At 35.5% G+C, this 24557-nt stretch overlaps 1 protein-coding gene across 4 annotated transcripts in view; it reads right to left on the reverse strand.

Moving 5' to 3' along the window:
- The window catches only part of LOC574558 (ras GTPase-activating protein nGAP), a 99948-nt gene extending 75931 nt beyond the window's left edge, over positions 1-24017 (reverse strand). The window contains exons 1-2 of one of the 4 annotated variants that reach the window (XM_030997766.1): positions 23247-24017; positions 10904-11004 (exon numbers count right to left, since the gene is read on the reverse strand). In XM_030997766.1, the coding sequence (XP_030853626.1) occupies positions 10904-11004; positions 23247-23328 (183 nt within the window). In that variant the 5' untranslated portion in view covers positions 23329-24017. Of the gene's footprint in view, positions 1-5850; positions 7390-10903; positions 11005-12345; positions 12425-23246 lie in introns of those variants that run through there. The other 3 variants (XM_030997777.1, XM_030997768.1, XM_030997770.1) reach the window with 3 other exon arrangements.
- Positions 24018-24557: the final 540 nt, after the last annotated feature.

The raw sequence follows: 24557 nt of genomic DNA on the forward strand, positions 1-24557 counted from the left end.
TAGCGCATTTTTAAAATAAATGTTCAAATGTGCTTTACAGTTATACTGCTAACAGAATAGATTACACTACTTTCCTAATATAACACAAGGCCAGTCTCTCTCTCTCTTTTTCAATAAATAGTCATAAAAGTTCATTGTCAAAATATTCCATTGTCAAACCTATTTCAAGAGATGTTGTCACTGACCAATACATTTATAATACCTCTAACCAATTGTAGAAGATAACCTTGAAAATTCCTCCACAGACATTATCAGGAAAAAAAATCTATGATAGGACTATATTTTACAAAATAATTTTTTAACAATAACTGTGAAAACGTCAATCATAACATGTCATTGAACTAATGAACTTTAATACATCACCCCCAAAATGACTACCATGCATTTAGAACAATACCCTAAATAAAGCATATGACCACTTCACAATTTCTGTATTATTAGATGGTCGTATTACTACTGGATACGTAAGACTTTGTGGTCAACATAGTATTCCTGATAAACTGCCAAGACCCAGCATATTTGCAGTGTCAATGAACTGTTTGAAGTGAACTCCTCTGACCAGGATGTAAGTTTGAGCACACTGTCTGCATGTTGAGAGCCACAAAGGATCTGAGCAAAATATGACTGTGTCATGTGGGGCGATCTGGGAGAAACAGTGTTAATTATTCTGATCTATCCTTGATAAACATACATGTATTATCATTTATATCATCATCACCGCCACCACCATCATCATCAATATTGTAAAGCGCTCTGATATAAATCTCATATGAAAAGCGCTATATAAGTAGAAGTTATTTTAATTATTATTATCATCATCATCATCATCATCATCATCTTTTGAAAGCCAGAATTAATGCCCTTCTGGCTCTCAGCACGTTGTGCCCTCTCTGTTACACCTCCTCTGCACTACCCCCTCATTGTCAGGTTCCTATTCTACGAACGTGAGTCATATTTCACTGAATATCTGTGTGTTGCTTTTCGCCTCCATTGTTGACTAGGAATGTCATTTTGTTTGTGGTTCGTCCTTGGACATGGACATGGTGGAAAAGAGAATTTACAGATGACCTAGTTGACATGTGCAAGCACTCATCCCTTCATCTGCCTTGTAACATGTCAAACAGGGTCTGAACAGTTAGACTATATAAAGACAGCAATCCACAGGACCTGTAGGCTGTACTAACACTACACTACAGCCACATACTGAGAACATTAGGCTAGGTTGAAGGCTTTGTGAAACATTGTTTTTAACTGTCAACATTGAGTCTGTGCCTACAGACTAGCAATAACCTATGTTGGTTTCCAAAGCACTTTTGTAAAGCACCCATGTTTGTAAATGGTTTATTTGAAGCAGTATATTTTGTATAAATCATGTACCATACAATCTTGCAATAATTATGGGATCACATATTATAAATCCATGTCTCAAATTGTAGTTTTAAGATTCTATTTTTCATTTATACATCCTGGTTTGTTATGAGTAACAACTCAAAACCTAGTCTCTTAATATTTTATTTTTGTGATCATATTACCCTGAAAGGCTTAATTTCAATCTGCTATTTAAAGGTAAACTCCAGTTCTGGTAAAAAAAGAAGATTAATTCTCACAGAATCAAACAAAACTTATACTGAATGTTCAAGATTACAAATAAATGACATGTGCCAAACAATTTTGGAAGAAAATGTATACTGGCTAAGTAATGAGCATAGAAAGACAAGGAAATCAAGGTAGTACTAGCCCCAACATCATGTGTGTTATAGCTTTCTGTGTACAATGCTTGTTACTTTACCAAGACTCGGCCAAATGTATTATGATTTCAATGACTCCAGAACCTTGCAGTGCACACCAATACTTACATGCTACATGATCAACTGTTTCTGATCCATTCCACACCTTTTCTTTTACAATGCATTCGCATTACCAGAACTGGAGTTTATCTTTAATATATAAAAACAAGAAATATTGATGATTTTTGCTTGCAGTGCAAATGCAGCTGGTGTTATATTTATGTCTCTTCCTATATTATAATTAAAAAGGTCTGCCAATATATTTCATCCCCTTCCCCCAGGCTAGAAGTTCTCCCATTTTCCAATTAAATCCCATCTTGGTTTGCTTTGGAAGTCGTCTCCTATCTCTCTTCATGTGAAGCCAAGCACATGGTTTCAGAGGATATGATGGTTATGACAAAAGAAAAGAGGTCTATTTATCTAAACATTGATGATTCCTGATTCCTGAGACAGTATAATAACATTGCCTCAGGTTGGTAAGCATATGTTCTAAAGGAATGCATTCAAGAGAGATAATGAAGTCTATCTCTTGTAAACCATGATAACATTATTGGATCTTAAATAAACTTTGAGCATGCTGAAGTTTACAGTGCAAAAACACATTTTCAGATTACAGGAGTTATTTTAGATTTAGTATATATTCCCTCAAGGTAATATTTATATATTCCATTGTTTCTTTTCACCAGAGCTCTTTTTGAGCTCTCCTGAGCTAAATAACTCTATTAATCTCAGATCCCAACCTCCCACATATTTCTTTCTTTGAGTAAAAAGTGTGCACATGCAGATCTTTCTTAAACTGCTTTCTAAAAAGTGTATTACAAAGTTTCAGGCAAAATTATTTTCACTTCAGCAGTTATAAAAGAATTTGTCTCCTTAGAGTTTTCTTTGTTTCCTGAGAAGGATGAGTAACGGCATCTTTCAGAGACCAGGACAACCGTTGACATCATAAAGTTTTCATGGAAGCAAGTAGCATCTGTTCAATAATAGCATGATATGAAGCAGTTTAACATTGAAGAATGCAGAAGTAATACCATTCTAAAACAAGAAGTGTCATAAGCAGGAGAATCTTTTCTACATATCGGTACATATCGAAAAATGTAGAGGTGTAAAACGGCTTTTTGATGATGGATCGCATCAGCTGGGCACTCAATCTTTGTCTTTCCCTATCTACAATCTTCCTAACCTACAGGCATGCACCTGAGACAAAATTTGTGCTGGGGCCAGAAGGACATTAACTCTGCATAAAGTATTTGAGTTAAAGCCCTTCTGGCTCCAAAAAGATGAAATGGTGATAGCCAGTGCATATCAGTCCCAATAGCCTGAACCGAGGAAGGTATCAGACAGTGATAATTTACCACAAGCGGTGCTTTGTTAAAACAACTGCATATTAAGAATAATATGCTTTTAGAAACATATTTCATTGTTTAATTGTCTCTACTGTCTAGTAAGATCTTTGTGTCTCTGTCTTTAAAAGTTTGGATCTATTTTTGAACCCCTTTACCCCCCCCTCCCCATTTAGCTATAGCCATTATCATAGATGTATGCATTTTACTTACAAGAGTTACATCATTCATGCAGCCCCTCAATGTGTTATTAACTCTTATTTCAAACAGTCATTAAATTAGTCTGAATTTGATTGTAAAAAAGAAAAGGAAAACAAGATAGAAATTACATCATGAGTCAATAAAATACCTAGGTGTGGGTGTGGTTCCAAGCTGATAATTACTTCTCTTTCTCTCTTAAATAAGAAATATCATCATTGCACCCAATTAAGAAACACAGCGATTTCGATGGCTACTAACATGGCTTCTGTAAAGCTATGGCCAGGGAAGAAGGAGGCAAATTATGCATGCGCCTACCAGTCGTCCGGCTGATGCGGTCTTTACTCATATGTAATGACGATGGAGGATGAGTCATCACATGCTGGTGGAGGAAGTAAGGCAACAGGGATCGCATCTCCCTGCATCAGGGATAGTAGCATCTCCTCGCATCATCTCTTAACTTTCATTTCCACTTTCATTATTCTTGTTTTCCTACCCAGGGCCTCTCTCTCTTCTTCTGTCTCAATGCACCCGCCTCGTTAGTTTCTACCCCTCACTCTATCTTATTCCCTTTGACAGTAATTTACTGATAATTTTATTTTCATGACTGCTTTGTCGTCAGCTTTTCACTCTGTGGCCCCATTTCGTCTCTCTTCGCCTTTGCTAATTTTTCTGCAATTTTCTTTGTCCCAACCTGAAATCTGGCTTCATTCCTTATGTTAACTTCTCTTTTCTTTGTTTGTTTCTTCTTCTTATTTTTGTTCCTTTTTTTTGGGGGGGGGGGGGTGGGCTGTAGATTGATCTCATTCTTATATCTTCTGCCACAAATAATTTCAATGCACTTTAGTACACTCCCTACTATTTAGGAAACTGCCTCTGTCTCTGGTTCTTTCTTTGTCTCTCTTATCCACCTCTAATCTTTCTTTCTATCAATCTGTCTTCCTGATAGTATACCCAATCTCTCTCTCTTTCTCTCTCTCTCTCTCTGTCTGTATGACCATCTCACTCTTTCTCTTTTTCTTCTCCTTTGTTTCTGCTTTTCTCTGTTTTTGTCTGTTTGTCTCTCTGTCTCTTTCTCTCTCTCTCACTTTGTCGTTTTTTTTTTTATACATGTTCATGTATATGTCTTAAAATCCTTCCCCTCCCGTCTCTCTCCATCTCCTTCTGCAGCATAATGCATCCAGCCATCTATTTAAAGTCTCCTCCTCCTCCTTCTCCTCTTCATCATCATCACTTCAACTACTGTCTTCGGTGATTTCACCTGCTCGCTTGATAAGCTCTTCTCCTCTCCCCTCCAGCGATATCCTTTAATTTGCTATTCAGCTTACCACCCATCAATACCCTCCTCCCTCCGTCCTCCCTCCGTCCTCCCTCCCTCCGTCCTCCTCTCCATCTCAACCACATCTGCACATCATCTATTCATGAGCACATCATCCTCTGTATGGATTTATTGCGCTCCAGATCCCTCTATAAAATATTAAACATGTTCAAAACCCTTTCTCTGGTTCGCATGTCTTTGCCCCTCCTGATACTGGAGAGATACAGGCTAGATCTATAACATAGGATGATGTTCTGAAAACCAGTTCATGTTCTCCAATGAGAAAAGTCAGTAATTAAATAGTTGATTGGTGTCTGAACATTAAAGGGATCCAGTAACTAGTCTCAGATACTGAAACAAAATCCTGAATTTAGCTCATGCTGCAATGATAATTATAAACCTTTAGGTCAGTCAGGAACTCCATGACTTTTGCAAGCCGATCACCTGTCTGATTATCAAGATATTTATGATTGGAATTACAAATTTTAAAAACCGTTTAGCAACAGTTTGCTTTACACTACAGTCTATTGGGGAAAACGAGTATGGGGAAAACGATTATGGTAAAACTGGTCACTCAAAGATTTTTACTCTTTTGAGGCACTTCTTGATCATTTTGAAGCGCAATTTTTTTAGGGCTTCAATATTACACCATATCACAGACACTGGTAACACGTAGGGCCGTGCATCTCAGATTTAATATTGTTAAACGTCGATGCCTTTAATGGTGGTGCAAACAAATGGTTCTCAGAGCCTCATGTATGAATGAATTCTACACCTTTGAAAATGGTTACTTTTTAGAGCTAGAAATATATTCCATTAAGGTGAGAAGAAAAAATATATATATGATAATGAACAAAAACAAGCAATATTTTATATCTGGGGTTATTCCTTCACATATTGTATCTGTTTATTTCTGCTCTCTGTATCAATAAGCTTATGTTGGTTGTCTTTTATAAGAACCAAAAATGATATTTGAAAACAATAATGACTGGAAAAGGAGCAACTTCTAAATTCAGAATCAATATTCATATTGTGAGCATTTGAGAAATGTGAGATTCCCCCATCCTTTTGATATATAATTCATCTATTTCAAATTTCATAACAGCATTTCTATGGACTTCACACAAAAAAGAGAAAAATTATTAGTAAAACAATTAACACATACAATATTTGATTAGGCAACATACAATTAAAATCAACTCACAGTTAGCTTGGCCATGGTTATGTTCATCACTGCTTATCTGTTAATCTCACTCTCAGTATATAAAATCCTTTGAAATGAGCTCTTGCAACTCCCGGAAGTAAAACCAGCGAGAGTTTCCACAAGTTCCGTCCACCAGCAAAATTCTAAATATATTCACAACAGAATCCTCTCAATCACAGGTTTCACAGAAGTGTTGCGTTGCCATGGCAATTAGTGCTGAAATTCGATAGCCGCCGTAATTTGATACTCGTAACACACCTAATGGTCTTGGATAAACTTTTCAGTTATTTATTTCTCTTCGTCTTACGTTTCACCATACACTGACAAATTAAGTTCCGTTTTATTATAACTAACACATACATGCAAGTTCCGTTTCATACATTTAATCTTTCGAGGACGTATCCTATTCCATCACATGTATGATATCAGCATCACAGTCTAATCATAAACATGTCAAGTACTGAAGGATGACAGAGATCTACCAGTCAGAGCTGTCCTGATGGCTACAAAGATAAACATAGAGGTCTCGACAGTTTGTATGTATGCGCTACACAAGAGCAATACCATCTTTAACACCATGTGCAGGAATCAATGAGGCTTAAAAATTGTTTTAAATCTCCACGAAAAGCTATGGCGAGATGAGTAATGTAACATTGAACCTTGCATTCCGATCCGTTGTGTCAAACATCACACATCATCAATTGGTTAACCAACACATTAATGGCTTCACAGGAACATCCTCAAAGCTGGTAGCAAAGGTATTGACGATCAAAGATTAGACCAGATTTGAACAAAAAGTGGGACACACGTCCTTATGAAGTCGACTCTGACACGAAAATAAGTGTCACCACAGATCATATGAAGGGGTAATAAACAAGCAAAGAAAAGACTGGAGTCACGCTGCATACGTCACTGAAGACCCCATTATGAGACAATTATCAGTCATCAGAGAATATGTCCTCTATACAACTTTCTTTCGGGGTGAAAAAGACGTCCCATTCTTTGGTCCAAGGTATTCTATTATTCAGACTCATTGGACGGTGTCTTCAAAAGCTTGCTCACTTCACCATATGTCTTTAACCCAATACAAAACAAAAAACTTCAACAACAACAATAAACTATGATATCTGAATAACCATTTCAAACTGTGCGCCCGTTACGCTTGCTTGCATAGACAGAAAGATGTTTAGATTGTTATCGCCTCTCTTTTAAAATTCATTTTCAAATCAATCGGTTTATTTGCACTTGATGAGTCACATGCCAAAGTTCAACTTTAGAAATTGTGGCAGTTTTATTCACCGTCTCTATCTTTTCTTTTTCTCTTTCTCTCTTTCTCTATTATTGATTTTTGTATTCCTTTCATGGTTCAATAAATAAATGTAGTTTATTCATGGTACTCCTACTCATTTCTTGAATTCTTGGTCAACTTTTCCCCCGAATGTTTCCTCTGTTTTCCAGTGCAACTATTTTTCTGTAGTATACAAAATATATCTTTCATGTGCCTCCATTCCCAAAACCTATTTTTCTGATCATATTTCTCTTTCTCCAGTATATATATATATATATATATATCTCTAAGACTGAATTATAAATCTATCGATCAATCTATCTATTAATCTATCTATCTTCTTTGTCCGTCTTTAATTCTTTCTATCTCTATCTTTCTGAATCTATCTCTGTATCTTTCTCATCATCTCTCTCATCAACATCTTTCTCTCTCCCTCTCCCTCTCTCTCCCTCTCTCTCTCTCTCTCTCCCTCTCTTTCTCTCTCTTATTTGTATCTATTTCTCTCCTCATAAATGCAAGGTGCTACTGGTTCATGACTGGGTGTCCCTTTTCACTCGTTTTGTGTCAACAGTTGCTTCTTTTGTGAGTTAATACCGTGTCCTTTTCAATGGCTCTGTCCATTCTTTCCTTCCCTCTCTTTGTACCTCTCATTGGTCTGGAGCACGGCTGGCTCGCTTCACTTCGGGGGTAGTAAACACATTGTCAGTTTCCTGACAGAAAAATCACCAAATTGGCAAAATAATGAAAGACCTGCGAAAAATCCAACTAGATTGGTTAAATGGATGGGCAGGATCGAGCATGGAATTCAATTGTGCTCCTAGTTGTCAAACGGGTTTTGGAATGTGTGTGATCGGAGAAGAAGCTTTTATGAATGACCCTTGACATTTGTCTTCCAACTAAAGGCATATAGTCCTTCTGTATTCATGAAAGAGGGTATAAGCCCCACTACTTAACTTTATTGAGATGAATAAAGGTAAATGGTTGAATAACCTGTATACAAATTTAGCTTCAGTTCATATGAGCTGGAAAGATCCGGATCAAGATATGTCTCTTGACTGTGAACTGCCTCTTTCATATTTGTAAACAAATATATATATATATAAATAATTCTCAGTATGGGTGCAAGGTGATAAGTAACACAAGTCTCCAACAATCATGATATTTTATAGAAATAATTTATAATTTGCTGTATTTCAAAAAATTCATAAGTAGTATCTTTTTAAATCAATAGTATAATTATTGTTGTCAGTTAGGCATGGACCTACTAATTCGACAACGAAGGGCCAAGAGTTACGTCAGACTGGACATAGAATCTTGGTATGGGCCTTTCTAAAAAGAAATGTACACAGTTATTGTTACATTTATGAGATCCGATCGAGGACTAGGCCTTAATTAATTGAACATAGATGCAATTTAGATTGAATTTCATTGTAATTCATTCATATGACATTCTGCACGAGGTCAATGAGAATGGAATAGTGGTGTTGTGTCGTCAGTGATATACTTATATAACCTGTAGAAGGATTGTCCTAATTACTATGCTCTATGAAACAGATTACAGATCTCAACTACTAAGAAATAACAAGGGCTTGCTTTATGCAAACTCTCCATGTACGAGGAAGCTGTATAAATGAGGATTGGGAGTGCATGCAACTACCTTACTCCATTCTAAGATGTTGTCAGTCATTGTGTAAATGTTAGGAATTCGGTCACTCTTTGTGAGCTTCTTCTATGTATTGAAGATGAGTCACTAAATGATGATTATATCTTGCCCCTCCCCCCTTACTTGCTTCTGGTTTGTTCTTCATTTTCTTTATTTTTCTGTTTGCTTCTGTCTTTTGATTTTGTTTTTCTTTACCTTTTCTCACTTTATTTTCCTTCCTCATTTCTGCTTTTCCTTACATTTTACATTATCATTTTGTATTTAAAGGAGCGTCACAACGTGACGGACATGTGCGCTATATAAGAAGCCACCATTATTATTATTATTATTATAAACCAGTTAAACAGGATTTGATTTTGATATTAAAAGCATAATCCATATCTGGCTAAGTATTTAACAGGTAAGATATTGAGGTATAATTATTCCTCCAAAACAAAACTATTTATGTTTCAACACCTGGTTTAATACATATTTTTTAAAATAAAAAACAGAGATCCTACACAGCTGTAATTAACCTTTCCAGAAATCACATATAATCTTGAACTTAAAGTAAAAATGGTCACCGAAGCATCCTAAAAACGTATTTATCACATAGGCCTGAAATGAAATCTTACGTTCATAGAGGTATGCCAAGTTGCCAACAATATTCCATGTCTCTCATGTCTGTCCAATCCGCCAATGTTTTCATTTGTGAGCCATGAATAGTCTGAGGGCAAGACCCTTTTCATCCAATATAACACTCTCATTTATTGTTTAACATTTATTTTTGTAATTATCACAGAGGGACAATAAACAAACTAATAAGAAGAGGGACGTATTATATCACTTTGCTTCTTCTTCAAAAACTTCTTCTTCAAGTTAGCACCTAATTTGTAAATATGACTGCAGGACCCTCAGGAAGCACAGTATTAATACTGATGAGGCTACCCTAGGTACACAAGACATATGATTATTATTTGTATTACTCTTAGAAACAATTTGTAAATACCAGCACAAATATCAGCACACAGTTTATCTCAAGGTTTCTCCTCTAAATTTACATGATTCAGTTTTGAAAAAGTTTAGATTTACAAGCCTACCTGTCTGGAAAGTCGTAGGTCTAGTGATTTTGATATCACCCATTTTTGATATGGCATTTCCTAACTAATTCCATCTTTCATCGTGCTGTGTGAAGTTTGTTTTGCTACTGCGTTAATTGGATCCCAGTGAAAGAACTGAGCTGCATTTACACTACAAGCTAAAATCATCTATATTTTCTCACATTCTGGTGTTTTGTCAGTTGGCAAACAAAACAAAATACTAATATAACCAATTATTAATTAGTATTATATGCTATGCAACTACCGACGAAACACCAAAATGTGAGAATCTTCAATGATTTTTGTTTGCAGTGTAAATGTAGCTTTTATACCAGTTTTGTATAAATTTCTTCTAGTCTGAGCAGGGCTATGAGTCGGGATAGCACACAGGAATATGTTACAATTATATCAAGTATATTAAACTGTGCTCATAAGGTTTCAGACTGTATTTTTTATGAGAATATAAATTTTGATGTTATCATAATTAAAAGAGATTAAATCAACATCCTTACAGAATGAGACTAGCAAAGTCGTATGGTATTCAACAAGAGTTGAATCAATAGATTTGTAATACTATTTGTAATAATAGTAGATATCAGTCGTGAGAAGCAGTACTAAGTTAAAGTATTTCTCTGGGTTTTTTTTCTTCTCCAAATAACAAAATTATTGGTCTACGACTCTACGTGTATCTGTGAAATATAATACAAAAACATAATATTACTGAAATGCATTGTCAATCAACAACAACATCACTATCTTCATCATCATCACCATCATCACCATCATCATTATCACCACCATCATCATCATCGTTGTCGTCATCATCACCATCATCCTCATCATCATCACCCTCATCACCAACACCATCATCATCATCATCATCATCATCCTCATTGCTGTCGTCGTCTTTATCATCATCCTCATCCTCATCATCCTCATCATCATCATGCGATCATGTTCAGATCTTGTTTTTCTTTCTAATAACTCTCTAGTACCAATAAAGCCTAAATGGCCTGGACTTACGGATAGTTTGGATGTCTGGGTAACGTCAGGAGTCATCTGTACCGGACCGCTAGGAGCGCTCTTCCGTCTCTTACGATTATCACCGCCATCATGGCTGATGTCTGGACAAAGAAAGTGAAAGAAAGAAACAAATTATTTTTCAAATTTGAATGAGGTTTTAAGGAACGAGACGGATGAAAGCAACTGCAAGTTACTGTAACAGAAGAATCTTTTGCATTCATGCTTTCCATATATTTGCAAAAGTTTGATTCCGCAAAATAATTAATGGAATCATAACTCCGCAGTTTTGCAATCCATGAAAGTTGATAGACTTTAAGATGGCTATCCTTCACAATATTATGAAAGTACGATCATGACGCGAGAGTATACGTAGCTGGTTTGAAGATGAATGTGAGCACTGCATTCAACACATTAACACAGTATTGCCAAGGCAAGGTGCTACATAAGAAAACGTAATTGGAGAGGGGGAGACCGAAGCAGTATATCCGGGCTTGATACAAACACAGAACATATACAGGGTAATTCAACATTTCTCTGGATATTTATTGACAATGAACATTTTAAAACCCAGTTTTGAGTAATATGATCTTTGATAAAACTGATTGATGGACATTCCTAAACAACTCTGGCATCCAGCTTAGAAGTTTGCTATCTGCCATATATCACATGATATCGAGGCATTTGCTTCCAATGCTATTTGTTCTAATCCTTGATTCCCACCTTCATTATGCATGCATGTTTCAAAGAAGTAGTTAACCCAAAGTTCAAGAAAAGAGAAGAATTATTACACCAATGATTAGACTTGGCATCTGACAGTGTTGCAAAATTGACAGTACAATAACTTATGATCTGTTATGTACAGTGGTGTTAGCAATACAGGTTTGAAGAAATGTTTTATTATGATCAACGATTAAAAACTTGCCATCCATATTATGTATGTTAGCATATGATAAATAGTTTATGTGCAAAACTGAAACTGCCACTTCACAAGACAGTGTTCTCATGTAACAGACTGGTTTCATATCCATTCTCTCTCACTGAGCTGTTAAATAGTCTCATGAAAATTGCAACCTGATATTTGGGCCTGGTATAATTGATGGCATTATGCAGGTACTATAATGAACATTGTATGGAACTATCAGGAATAAAGTAACACAAAATTTAAAACAATATGAAGGATAAGAAAATTAAAGATGAGTGCTCATAGTACATACATCAACTAACCAGTATGTCAAATGATGTAATGTATCTACATTATACTGACAAAAATGAGACAACTTCTAATCAAACGTACAGTAGGTAGGTAATTGGCAAAGGCCCCTATAAAACTGAAAAAGAGCTAATTGATCCTAACTAAAAGAAAGAACAGAAGAGAATTGCTTTCAATACACAGACAAAGCTACAGTATACAACAATGACATCCATGGACACAAAATACAGACCTCTGTGAATGTTCAAAACTACAATGCATTAGAAAATCCAATTGAGTCAAAAGAGAGAAACCAAATACAGAAATCCTGTGATCATTCGACAGAGTAATATCCTCTAGAACGTGAGATGCTCCGAGCCAGGCAAAGACTGAATCATCAATGAGAGAATGCTAAAGAGGCCGGGTAACCGATGCAAGAGAGCATCTCGATGATGCATCATCCTCGGGAGGATCATGTTGCTAGGGAGGATGCCCAATGGATGCGGGATGGATGCACAGGAGCAAAGCCTTGTCTTGGATAACAGACTCCATGCCCCAGATTTCTCATTCATAAAAAGGGTGTCTTGAATGAGGGCATCTGTTGAACCCTTTGTCTGAAACATGCATCGTCATCACCATCCTCATCTCCCTAGTTACCATGACGAAGGGGTGTGGTTCTATCAAATGGTGGTAACAATGATGATTCATTCTGAGAATTTAGACTTACCATTATGAAATATATTCTAGGACAAGCATCTAGTGAAACCTTTGTCTCATGCAAGCATCATCATCCCTCGTTGCCATGGTAAATGGGTGTGGTAACACTGAATAAGGTGTGATTCTACTGGTATTGATAGATATTTAATAGTCTGATATTTCAGACTTCAAATAGTGATTTTGAAAAAGATAAAGATGGGTATCTGATGATTTTGTTTACCTCATATATCATCATCATCTTCATCATCATCATCATCATCATCATCATCATCATCATCATCATCATCATCATCATCATCATCATCATCATCATTATCATCACCATCACCATCATTATCATCACCATCACCATCACCATCATCATCATCACCATCATCATCATCATCATCACCATCATCACCATCACCATCATCATCATCATCACCATCATCATCATCATCATCATCATCATTATCCTTCCTGTTGCCATGAGAAAATGGATGTGGTTACATAGAATGAGATGTGTGATTCTCTGCTCTGAACAATAAAAATAATTGTATAGTCTTAAAATCCAGACTTTGGAATAATTCACTGATTCCCTGCGGAGTGGCAACTGATAAAAGAGACTGAGGATGGTCTTAATGATGGAGAAGAAGATTATCTTCTCACCCGTGCATCTTTACTGCACATCTCATGTTACTAGGAGCTCGCAGAATGCTGAAAGATTAGGACGAATTGATGCTAGTCTCAAGCACAGACCCTAGCTTTTGCCACGTTAAAGCTAATCAACAACTAACAAAATAAATGGACTCTAAGGCCCGAATTCACAAAGCAAAGTTTGAGCTCAGACCAAGGTTTGTCGTCAAACCTCCTTTTGTTTCGCCAAACCTCCTTTTATTATTTACAAACCTGGTTTGAAAAGAACAAAAGGAGGTTTGGCGAAACAAAAGGAAGTTTGACGACAAACCTTGGTCTGAGCTCAAACCTTGCTTTGTGAATTCGGGCCAATGGGTTTATTACTCTGACGGAATTTGATAAAATTACAGTTGTCAAAACTGGTCAGGTTAGAATTGTTAATGTTCTAACAAGGGTATATTCTACTGGTGGTTTGCCTTTCCGTCGAGTACAAACCAACATTGTTACTTCACAGGTCGTGTTGCTCGAAGCTCGCAGAATGCTTGAGTGATGAAGATAAAGTGATGCTATTAGGCCTTAGACCTGGGTCGGTCGGTCTGTCAAATTTTTTTTCTTCCTCTTTGGACTGATACTTTTCAGTTTCGAATGCTCCAACACATATTTTTTTTTATTCATTAAACATTTTTATCTAAAAAACAGTTAATTAGTACAGACACTAATCTACATCTAATCAATTAAACAATAAACATATAGTTCTCTACTTATCAGAGACAAGCCCATTTATTCGATTAACTATTACAGCTGTCTGGTTTCTAATACTGTATCATTTTGACATACTGAGAATGATTGTGGATACCCTAAATTAACCAACATTTACTGAATTAGTTTGTAATAATAATTAATAGCAGGGCGCCACAATCTACCTTTTGGGAACGGGGTCTGTACTTAATTTTTTTTTACAGCCCATAAACACTATACATGAGCCATATGTAAAAAAAGACTTCACAGGTTCTTGGCTAGAAAACTGAGCTATCATATTGCAAAATAACAATTGATTGCAAGGAATAGATAGACAGATAGATAATTGAACAGATAAATAAATGAATAAATAAATGAATATCTAACTAATTATATAAAGAAAGAAAGAAAGAAAGAAAAAATGTGAACACAAATGAATAAGAATAAAAAATAAATACATACATATGTTGTAAAATGCTATCATTTAGTGCCATAAACAATTTAAGACTACATGTCACATGTACATGTCAAAACTGAAAAATGCACAAAATTGTGCTGCACTCCTGGAAATTCTGTAACCTGCCGTGATGTAAACAAACAGAGATACTAGTTACATGTTTGTATGGATTGTGTGAGGAAGCATGCAGGGCCTGCCTTGGGGCATGTTTTCACAGGTTCTCAGGTAGAAAACTGACCTATCCTCCAGCCGGGTGCTACTGGTAAAAGGTCAAGTGCAATCGAAAGGAGGGTGGCGTATCTCCCTCTCTACTGACCAATCTAATTATTTTTATTCCACAATCAATCTTCATCAACTTGCTACGTATGTGTGTGTGATGTGTGGACGAGTGGTACATGAGGTTGGAAGAGGGAGGGAGAGAGAGAGAGGGAGGGAAAGAAAGAGAGAGGGAGAAATATAAATAGAAATAGAGAGAGAGACAGAGGCAGAGGGAGGGAGAGAGAGAGAGAGAAGAGTAGGGGAGAGAGTGGGAGAGAGGGGGAGGGGGGATTAAAATGATTAGAGGAAGAGTAGAGGAGAAATATAAGGGGGAAATAACAAACATAGAAGAGGAAAGACAGAAAAGGAAGTGATGAGAAAAAGAGAAAGATAATAAGAGAGAGAGAGAGAGTAAGTATGTCTATCAGTTATTTTCCATTATTGAGGGCAGAATGACATTAAATCCTATTACAAGAATGAAATACAATTACCAATATCTTGCTCATAATCTTGAAGAAAACATATCCACTTTAGCGTGAAAAGGGAATAGGCTAAATGAATATTTATATTACAATCCAAAAGGGAATGTTCACAGATAGACTCAAGAAGGGACAATTACAACTATACTGTTTTTGTCACTAGATGGCAGTAGAGCAATAGCTGAAATCCCACATATTGTTTTCTTGTTACCAGCATTGTATTTGTGTACATGTAGCCAAGATCATCAAACTGTCCATATAGAAGAAAAAACACTTCCTACATTGTAGCTACATGTAATTCTCCTTCTCCTTCTCTTACATGTGAATAGGCAATTTATCTTGAAATGTCAATAAACCAAAGAATACTTCAAAGTACTTTCTAATTCATCCACAATTCGGAGTGACTTGCTAACAACTTTGATAGTATTTTACCTTGATTTTTGTTACTTCAATTTACCCTTTCGAGTTTTCAAATTTCAAACTTGATATTGAAAAGAAGATTTCACGAACAAGAATTCCTTCAGAAATTGGAATCACCTGAATTGTGCGATGAATATTCATGACATCATGTTGCATCATTCAGAAGTTAGGATTGGCAATACAGGCTAATTTTAGTATTAGATGAAGAGGGAGCTATTGATCGTTGCTTCCTAAGGTTATATCCAATCAATACATGACTCATCCAAGGTTTATACAAGGAGAGGGCTTTTCTCAATGATTCAATACATCCTAGAGCCGTTGCACCTTGTTACATAAATACCTCTCGACTTTCAAAGAAATTTAAAGATATCTCAGAGAATCTGCATGTATATCTTTAACCCACTGCCTACTGAAGCCAGATGGTCCTTGTATTAAGCGTATGGGTATTAGATCATTCAGTAATCAATGATTGAGTGCTCCTGTCATATCTCCTGTCAATTTTGAAATGCTGTCAATTTTGGAAATTTGCTTCTGTCAATTTTCAAATGATTTGTCAACTATGTGTTTCTTGAAAGGTATAATTATTTAATTGATTTATATTATGATATGATTATATATGTATTCCAACTTTTGTTTATAATATACATGTACCTAGATTGTTTATTACTTTTTATTATTATGTTGAAAAATGCAGGAATAAAATCAAACAAATAATATCTTATTAAAACTTCTATCAATATCTAGACTCAGTTGGATCATAATTGTGTGATGGACCCCAAGATTTTAAATGGATGGATTTTAGGCATTCACAATGAATATATAATCTATATATATAACTGGATTGAATCATGATTTATTTTCTCATGATATTAATACCACCACCACCATCATCATCACTACCCATCTACATCATTACTGTCAAAACCATCACCCTTACCATCATTATTATTGGCACCATCAATGTCATTGTTTACAATAATTATAGAATAAATCTAAATCTAAATCCCACTCTCCCGTGGTCCCTAATTCATATCTCCAACGATGATTAGTAGGGCAGGCTTCATTATCAACAAATCAGGTTCATTTTCCCATCAAAGACTTAACCACCTATACAATCTTGTGTTATCACTAAACCTTGATTGAGGCCAAATGAATTTTCAGGAAATAAAGTCTTTGAAGGAAACAAATAGAAGTATTGTGGTCTAAGGGGTTGGGCTGTTAAAAGGAAATTAATAAGGATGTTTGGATTTCTAGCTAACCTGATTCGGTCATTAACTTGCCTTATCACAAATGACCAAATATTCACAATATCAGCCTCCCTCACAAATTCTTTGTAATTATTTATTAAAGATATTTGTTTTTCTATTTTCATAACAGATCTTCTAGAGGGGTTCTGGTGATATCCAATGAGGGGGAGGGGGGGGGGGGCTGAGGGAAACCATGCCCCTGATATATTTGAAGATATTTAAGAACTACTGTACTCTCCCTTTTTTACCATTTCTTTCCTTGTAAGATATTTGAACACATACCCATGCACTCCAGTAGAGCTCTCCAAAAGGAGAATAAATGATATTGACTCAGGCATTGTAATGCAGTGCAATATGAAAATAAGATTTCTTAATAAAAAAATAAATTAAAAAAAAAGTATTATTAAGAAAGTGCATGCATAATCTTCCTAGAGGGTTATTGCATACATTTGTGAAATATTTCTTTTTACCCAAACTAATGGTGACAAAAGGCACTTTAGAAATTTAAAGTTTCTTAAATATTGTACTTAAATGTTTTAAAGTGTTATTGAATATGCTGATTAGTTCCAATCAAATCCTAAAATCAGCTACAAACAGGAAATGCACGATTCTGTGTACGGCCGAGTATAAACACTTTGTGCTAAGTATTTAATGAACATTCTCTATTTAATGTGTTTCAAGAGTACACATTACATCCTACAGTGAATGCATTTCATTGACTCCCCATTACAAAACTCTGCCAATGCACCGTCAATTACATCAAATTATTACTAAGTGCTTTGTAAACCCACAAAGGTGACATAATGTTAATGAGGTGCGGCGAGAGGAATTAAATAAATCAATGCCAGTATGAGTCACAGTGATGGGCTGGGACTTCACTTACATGCTATAGGGTTGACAACTTGATAAGCCTATTATGGCACAGTGGTGTGTGTACCTAATTCAAAAGGTTAGAGGTTCAAAACCTTTGTAAACCCACAAATATGACATCCTTATTTCATCTATTTCTATAAACGTGATGTATTTATTTCTTGTAATTATGTATTTTCTTGAATATTACCTTAACGCCAGTGGAAACCAAATTTCTATGTAACTTGTTTAAAAAGACCAAATAAAATGTATCTTTTATCTTGTATAACCACAAAGATGACATACTAATAAATGAGGTGTAAAGCGAAATCCAAAAAATAAATACCACTGGCACTTTGCTGAAATGCTAAACAAAAAAAGTTTGAGGTTCAAATCCTTTTCAGTGAGTCCGAACACTCATGCATATATGACAACATGATGGGCCTCTTATGATAGAGTGGCATGTGTCTGTTTTGGAAGGTTAGAGGTTCAAAACTCAACTAGTGCTCCAAGAGAGACATTCTCACTTGTATAAAATACTGCATTGATCTGTAGCATTTGGAAGGCAGCTTTTCTCAAGGCTCAACGCTGCATACATTATGTTAAACAGAACAGTTGTGAAAAGGAAAATCACAGCAAATATAAGGAAAAGGGAAAGGAGAAAGGTCTACTGAAAATTTGTGATTTATATCTATCAAAGCTTAACAACCCTAGAGCAACTAATACACAACCCCCCCCCCCCCCCACATCTGGCACCTCGCACACAAACACAATATTCGCAGTAAATTAGCTGCCCTATTATTCATAAATTTCTAATATTGAATATCACTCTGTCATGGATGCATCTAAGGTGCATACATTTAAGTATACACTAATACAACGAACTTTGCGATAGGAGATCTACATCTATATAACGATAGTATTTTAAAGTGACTTTTGCTGGTATTTTGCTCAAAATGGGCAACAACAAAATACTTTAAATGCTGTAAAGAAAGAAGAAATAAGCATTGAAATGGAATAACAATAGATTTGATCCTACCTGTAAAAATACTGCAATTAATTCAATTTGGAATTTGATTGCGATTATATAAGGTAGCCATCTGGATATGAATGTGTTTTTTGTTCTTTTATGATAATGAATGAATAAATTGTGGCGCTTTCATGAATCATCTCTTCACAAACTGATTGGTGTTATTTTATTGATGCATCAAATTGTCTGTTGAGAACCAAAAAGGACGTTTACCGTACTCATATACTTTTACAAATAGAGTTAATAATATCCTTCTGCATGGTTCTCAATAGACAAAACTCTGATTTGGAGCAGATAAGACCTGTTTATATTAGCTGTATTTACACTGCAAGCTAAAATCATTGTTTCGTTGGTAACTGCTAAGATGCTAAGGAACTACCGGCAAACACAAACAAAATTTGTGTTGTTTTAAAATCCACCTCTCTCTGAAGTGAGTTTTTTTTTAAACACCGGCAGAAATTTCACAGATTTTTGCAGTATAAATGCTGGACCAGAAGGGATTAGACCACACAGCGAGGTGGCTATCTCATTAACTCGGCTCTCAACTAGCATAAGAAAAAGAGGATCATGGGGTCCCAACAGGCACCGATTAGGGAAGTTTTCTATATAGAGGGAGCAAGTAGCTACAAGTAGGACAGTGGGGCTTTAAATGATTCCAGTTTTTGGGTCATGTGACATTCCTTGCTTCCGTGCAATCAAATGCAGAGCAGCAACAGGTCGTGCATGCTCACTACTCACCAAAAAATTGGAATGAGCGAGCAAATTTACACCAACGTTTTTTAATGGGTTTTTCCAGTAGTGTAAATGACAGTCAAAAAATTGATGATTTTTCAAAATGGTGTTTGGGTTGTCAAAATGGGCCTACTGATTTATTTACTGGTAAGTCCTTCTGCATTGCTCTCTCAATAGACAGAACACTGATTCACTATTCTCATTCATGCACAAGATAAATTGCTGATATATCATGCATAGAAGAATACTTACATGTAGGAGCAGATACTGATTGATCATACAGAAATCTATCTCTTAGTCCATTCACACAAAAAGAAAATTGTGAGTATACCAATGTAATAAAATCACGATTAGGAACATACTGAACAGACCTGTTCATATCATAGAAATCTATCATGAACCCATTCACATGTAAGGAAAATTTACAGGTTGTTTAAATCATACAAGCGTCATCCATTACTCCCATTCACACTCAAGTAAATTTGTTGATATATCAATGCATGAAATTATGATTAAAGGCAGATAATTTCTATTCATATCATATAGATCTATGCATTAGGCCTACTGTATTCGCTCACTAGGGAAAAGGATTATATGCAATTCAAATCTCCATATTTTTTCAACTGGTATACATTTAACATATACTGGTATTTGAAAATGAATTATTCATAATTCTCAAATATAAAATTTTAACCCTCAATATCATTACAAATCAAATGGGAAAATGTCACTGCATTGTATGTCAAAGTAGAATCTTTACTTTAGTATTATAATTTCAGACAGTAACAGATGGGTCTACATTTGTTAATTTTTCTTAATTTCAATCTCAATTCCGGTATTGATTGTACTTAAATTTGTAATTAAGAATGCAATTATAGGATTACAGGATGTGTGACATGCATTATCTTACTTTTATTTGCTAAATTGCAATCATTTCAAATCAATTACATTACTGTTAAAAGATACCATAACATGTTGAGACTTGTAGCTGACGCCTTCTTACACCACTAGCCTAACCACTGAATAGTTTTCTGAAGTTCAAACAATGATAACATTCTGCATTCAAAATCAAATAAAGGTTGGCTTCATTAGGTGCAGTGCCCATACATTTACAAAATGCTCATCACGGAAGTGGTTTTCAACCAGACTCCCCCCCCCCCCTAAAAAAATTGCTTCAATCTTGCTGATCATATTTTATGAGCTGACTGATTTCTATTGTCTCAGGTTACCCTCAAATGTGTCTATAGGATTGCACAAGAATATGGGTAAATATGCCAAAAGCAACCAACTATGATAATCAGACCGGGTTTTCTTCCCATTGTGGGTGACATTCAAAGATTGGATTTCACAAAGATTGGATTTCACAATGAAATAGCCACAGAAATGTTTACATAGTTACCAATAACCGTATTGAGGTGAAGATGGCGTGAAGACAATGTCCTTTAACGAATTTGAGGAAATTCTACGAATAATCAACATCTGCTTTATAAATTGGTTCCATTCTAACTTGTAGGATTCCAAGATTAAGTACTTTTTTACCATTTATCACTGTAAATTAATTTCAACTTACCGTAATTAATGACATTGCAAATTCTCAAGCAAAGTATTCAACAACTTCCATTTCCCCTACAACAGATTAAATAGCACTAAAAATTGGCAATGATTTTAAATAAGCGATTAAATATTTGATTCCCAAGAAATCTCCTACAATACCAAGAACATAATAGATGAAGAATACAATCACAATAACCTACGGTATGGAAGAATTTCATGCAGGGACCGTCACAATCACATCTCCATTTTGCATAGAATATTCAATTTTATCATTCCACTTGTTATATCCCTTTAACCATTATATTAGCATAACTCCAATTTCCTTTAACCATTACATTAGCATAACTCCAATTTCACCCTGTCATATATGACCATATATCAAGCAGTGAAATCTCTAGATAAAAACCATCATTGAATTCTCATCATAAACCCACTTTCACTTTAATTGAAATCAACAAAACCAATAACGGTGAGGCATGCATCAACTCCCTCGCAAGAGAAGGCGTTCTTTGATAAAAAAAAGACCCCATGGGGGGCAAAAACCTGCGAAACATTAGGCTGCTCGACTGGATAACCCCCTCTTGTGAAAAGCACATAACATACATACAGCACAGTAGGGGAACATGCCTTTCCAAAGAACATGAATAACACTCATTGTCAAGGAGATTTCAAGGTCGCGGTTTAACTTGACCCTAATCATACTCGAAAATTAATCTAAATATCAAATTCTTGTCAAGAATGTTCTCACCGCTATTGCGATGTTTCCCTCTTTTTAGAGTAAACCTCAAACAGACTTTGGGGTGCTTATTCGCATAGCATTAGGGAAAATAAGACCTCCCGGACCATTAACCTTTTCACACAAATGTCAAATCTGCATACGGCTAAATATTGTGTAAAGAACACAATCTACAAGCACATAGCACAAGGAGACATAAATATATATATTTCTCTTATACAGAAACATGTGAAGAAACTATTTGGAGAAAACAAATTGTGCTGTTGTGTACAATTCTCATACTTTACAACATACAGTCTTACAACCTGGTGGCCCCAAACTCATGCACACGACTCTTCAGATTCCACCTTTACCCCCCCCCCCCCCCCACTCTCTCTCTCTCTCTCTCTCTCTCTCTCTCTCTCTCTCTCTCTCTCTTTCTCTCTCTCCCTCTCTCTCTCTCTCTCTCTCTCTCTCTATTGTGTAATAAACACACAAAGAATTCAAACTTGAACAATTCAATCTGTGACATCATCATGAAATACATTAGACCCCCTGCACTTGTGTGGGCCGACACACATGAACATATTTCCGCCGCAAAAAAATTGACAAAAGATTTTGCAATCATTCCATGAAATGAATAAATGTTGGTATTTGTTTGGTTCATAACTGTGTCATGTTTGAGAGTGACTCAAGCACACATGTGGTTATATGACATAGAGTATGCATACATAGATAGATGAGAAATGATTGATTGAATGGGCCGGACAAACCGGTTAGAAGGAAATAACTGAACCTATATGAACTTCAAACAATTTGTTTTCACTCCCGACTCCCGAAGTTGTCATGATAACAACAAGTTGGTACTGCACATAGAAATAGAAGTTACAACACCATCAAACTTGCTCAAAAGAGCATAGATAAAAGCAGAATTATATCACTATAATCATCAACACAGGTTATTTTGGTGTAATTTCCAATTGGAGCCATAATTTGTCATACATGAAAGTGTAAAAAATAAAAATTGAAAATCAACCTCTTGAACATGTTTTTTTTAAACAATTTTTTGAAGTGTAAATGCAAACTTCAGTAAGATACAGATTTTTGCTCACATGACTTTCTTTGCTTCCGTCCTAATGCATACAGGCCAGGGCACCGACGAGTCATGCATGCGCACTACTCACCAATAGATCGTTATGAGCAAACTTTGAAGTTTTTTAATGGGTTTTTCCAATAGTGTAAATCAAAGATTTTTCAAAGTGGTGTTTGGGATGTGTAAACAGACATTATCTAGCTTAGTTTTACAGGGTCAAAACTTGCAGACTCTAATATAGCCAACTTACCTATGTTACGTCTCCTTATAGCTCGATACATGTCTGTCTCTTTGGTCACTCCACAGCAGAAGCTAATCCAACTAAGCAACATGAGTAATCACGAGCAGTTAGCAGGAGCAGTTATCTCATCTATTGTCTTATATCGTCTAAAGTATTTTGTTTTTTCCAATTTGTAAAACAATTCTCAAAAGTTGATGAAATCACGTGCACATGTAATTAAACTCCGTAATATCTTGTATACGATCCACAAAGTTTGATATTCTTCCAGTTTGAAGGGAGTTTCTCAAAACTTTTCTGAATCACTTTAAATGAAACTTCCTCATCTCTTGTTGTAAACCATCAAAATCGTTTTAGTTTTCTTCCAGATTTCAGGGATTTTCTCAAAACTCAACTCAATCAAAGTAGTTAAACTTTCTTATCTCTTGTTCTGTTTCCCCCTTCTTTTTCAAAGGTTGTCTCACATGTACCTCAGATAATACTGGTACACATATCTCCAGATCAGGTACATGTTGTTTATCTCCACCAGTTTTTGTTCCGTTTAAAAACTGCTCAGTTTTGTTCCATTATCTTGCTGAAGAAATATCCTGCAAATTCGCAATAAATCAGATGTTTCAATCACTGATCTTTTTATATCATAGGATATAAAAGGTGGTCTTTATGTCACCCATTTTATGTCCTCCAAAGTCAGAGTACAAGTGAAAATATCATTTGATTAAATCATTCCCATTATGATGATTACCAATACTATGTTATTCTGAGAAGAAAAAAAAAGTTCAAACTCTGGTACAAACGCTGCAAATGATAATCCAGATATAGTAATTTTATAGGTCAATTTAGATGACTTAGAACTAATCTGACCCAGATTATCAGTGACCCTAATAGAACTGATCATAAAACTTTAATTTCAATGACTGTTTGACTGTTCATAGGTAGTTGTTGTTTGTGTGATTGTAAATTGGAATACCAACAAGTATTCTCATTTCATTCTGAAGGATAATCCTATCTAATTGATATAGATTGACTCTATTCAATGATTTTTTTTTTCATTAACAGATCGTGAAAAGAAGTGCATTCATAAAACCACCCGGTAGGCATATATGCTACCAGTGCAATGTGCACAAGTTTTGTATAGTCTATGCAAAGTCAGAGGGATTGATATTACAATTCGCAATCCACCTCTTCAAATTTGTAAATGTTTTTGAGACATATACAAATTTTTTGCAAAAATATAGTCTTTCTTCGGAATCCGATTCCTCGATCACTCAAAATGATGACAAAAAAGTGTGAGTGTTTTCACATAAATGGCAGCAGACAAGACAA

Source organism: Strongylocentrotus purpuratus, unplaced genomic scaffold (genome assembly GCF_000002235.5).
Source record: "Strongylocentrotus purpuratus isolate Spur 01 unplaced genomic scaffold, Spur_5.0 spur5_scaffold_4, whole genome shotgun sequence".
NCBI lineage: Eukaryota > Metazoa > Echinodermata > Echinoidea > Camarodonta > Strongylocentrotidae > Strongylocentrotus > Strongylocentrotus purpuratus.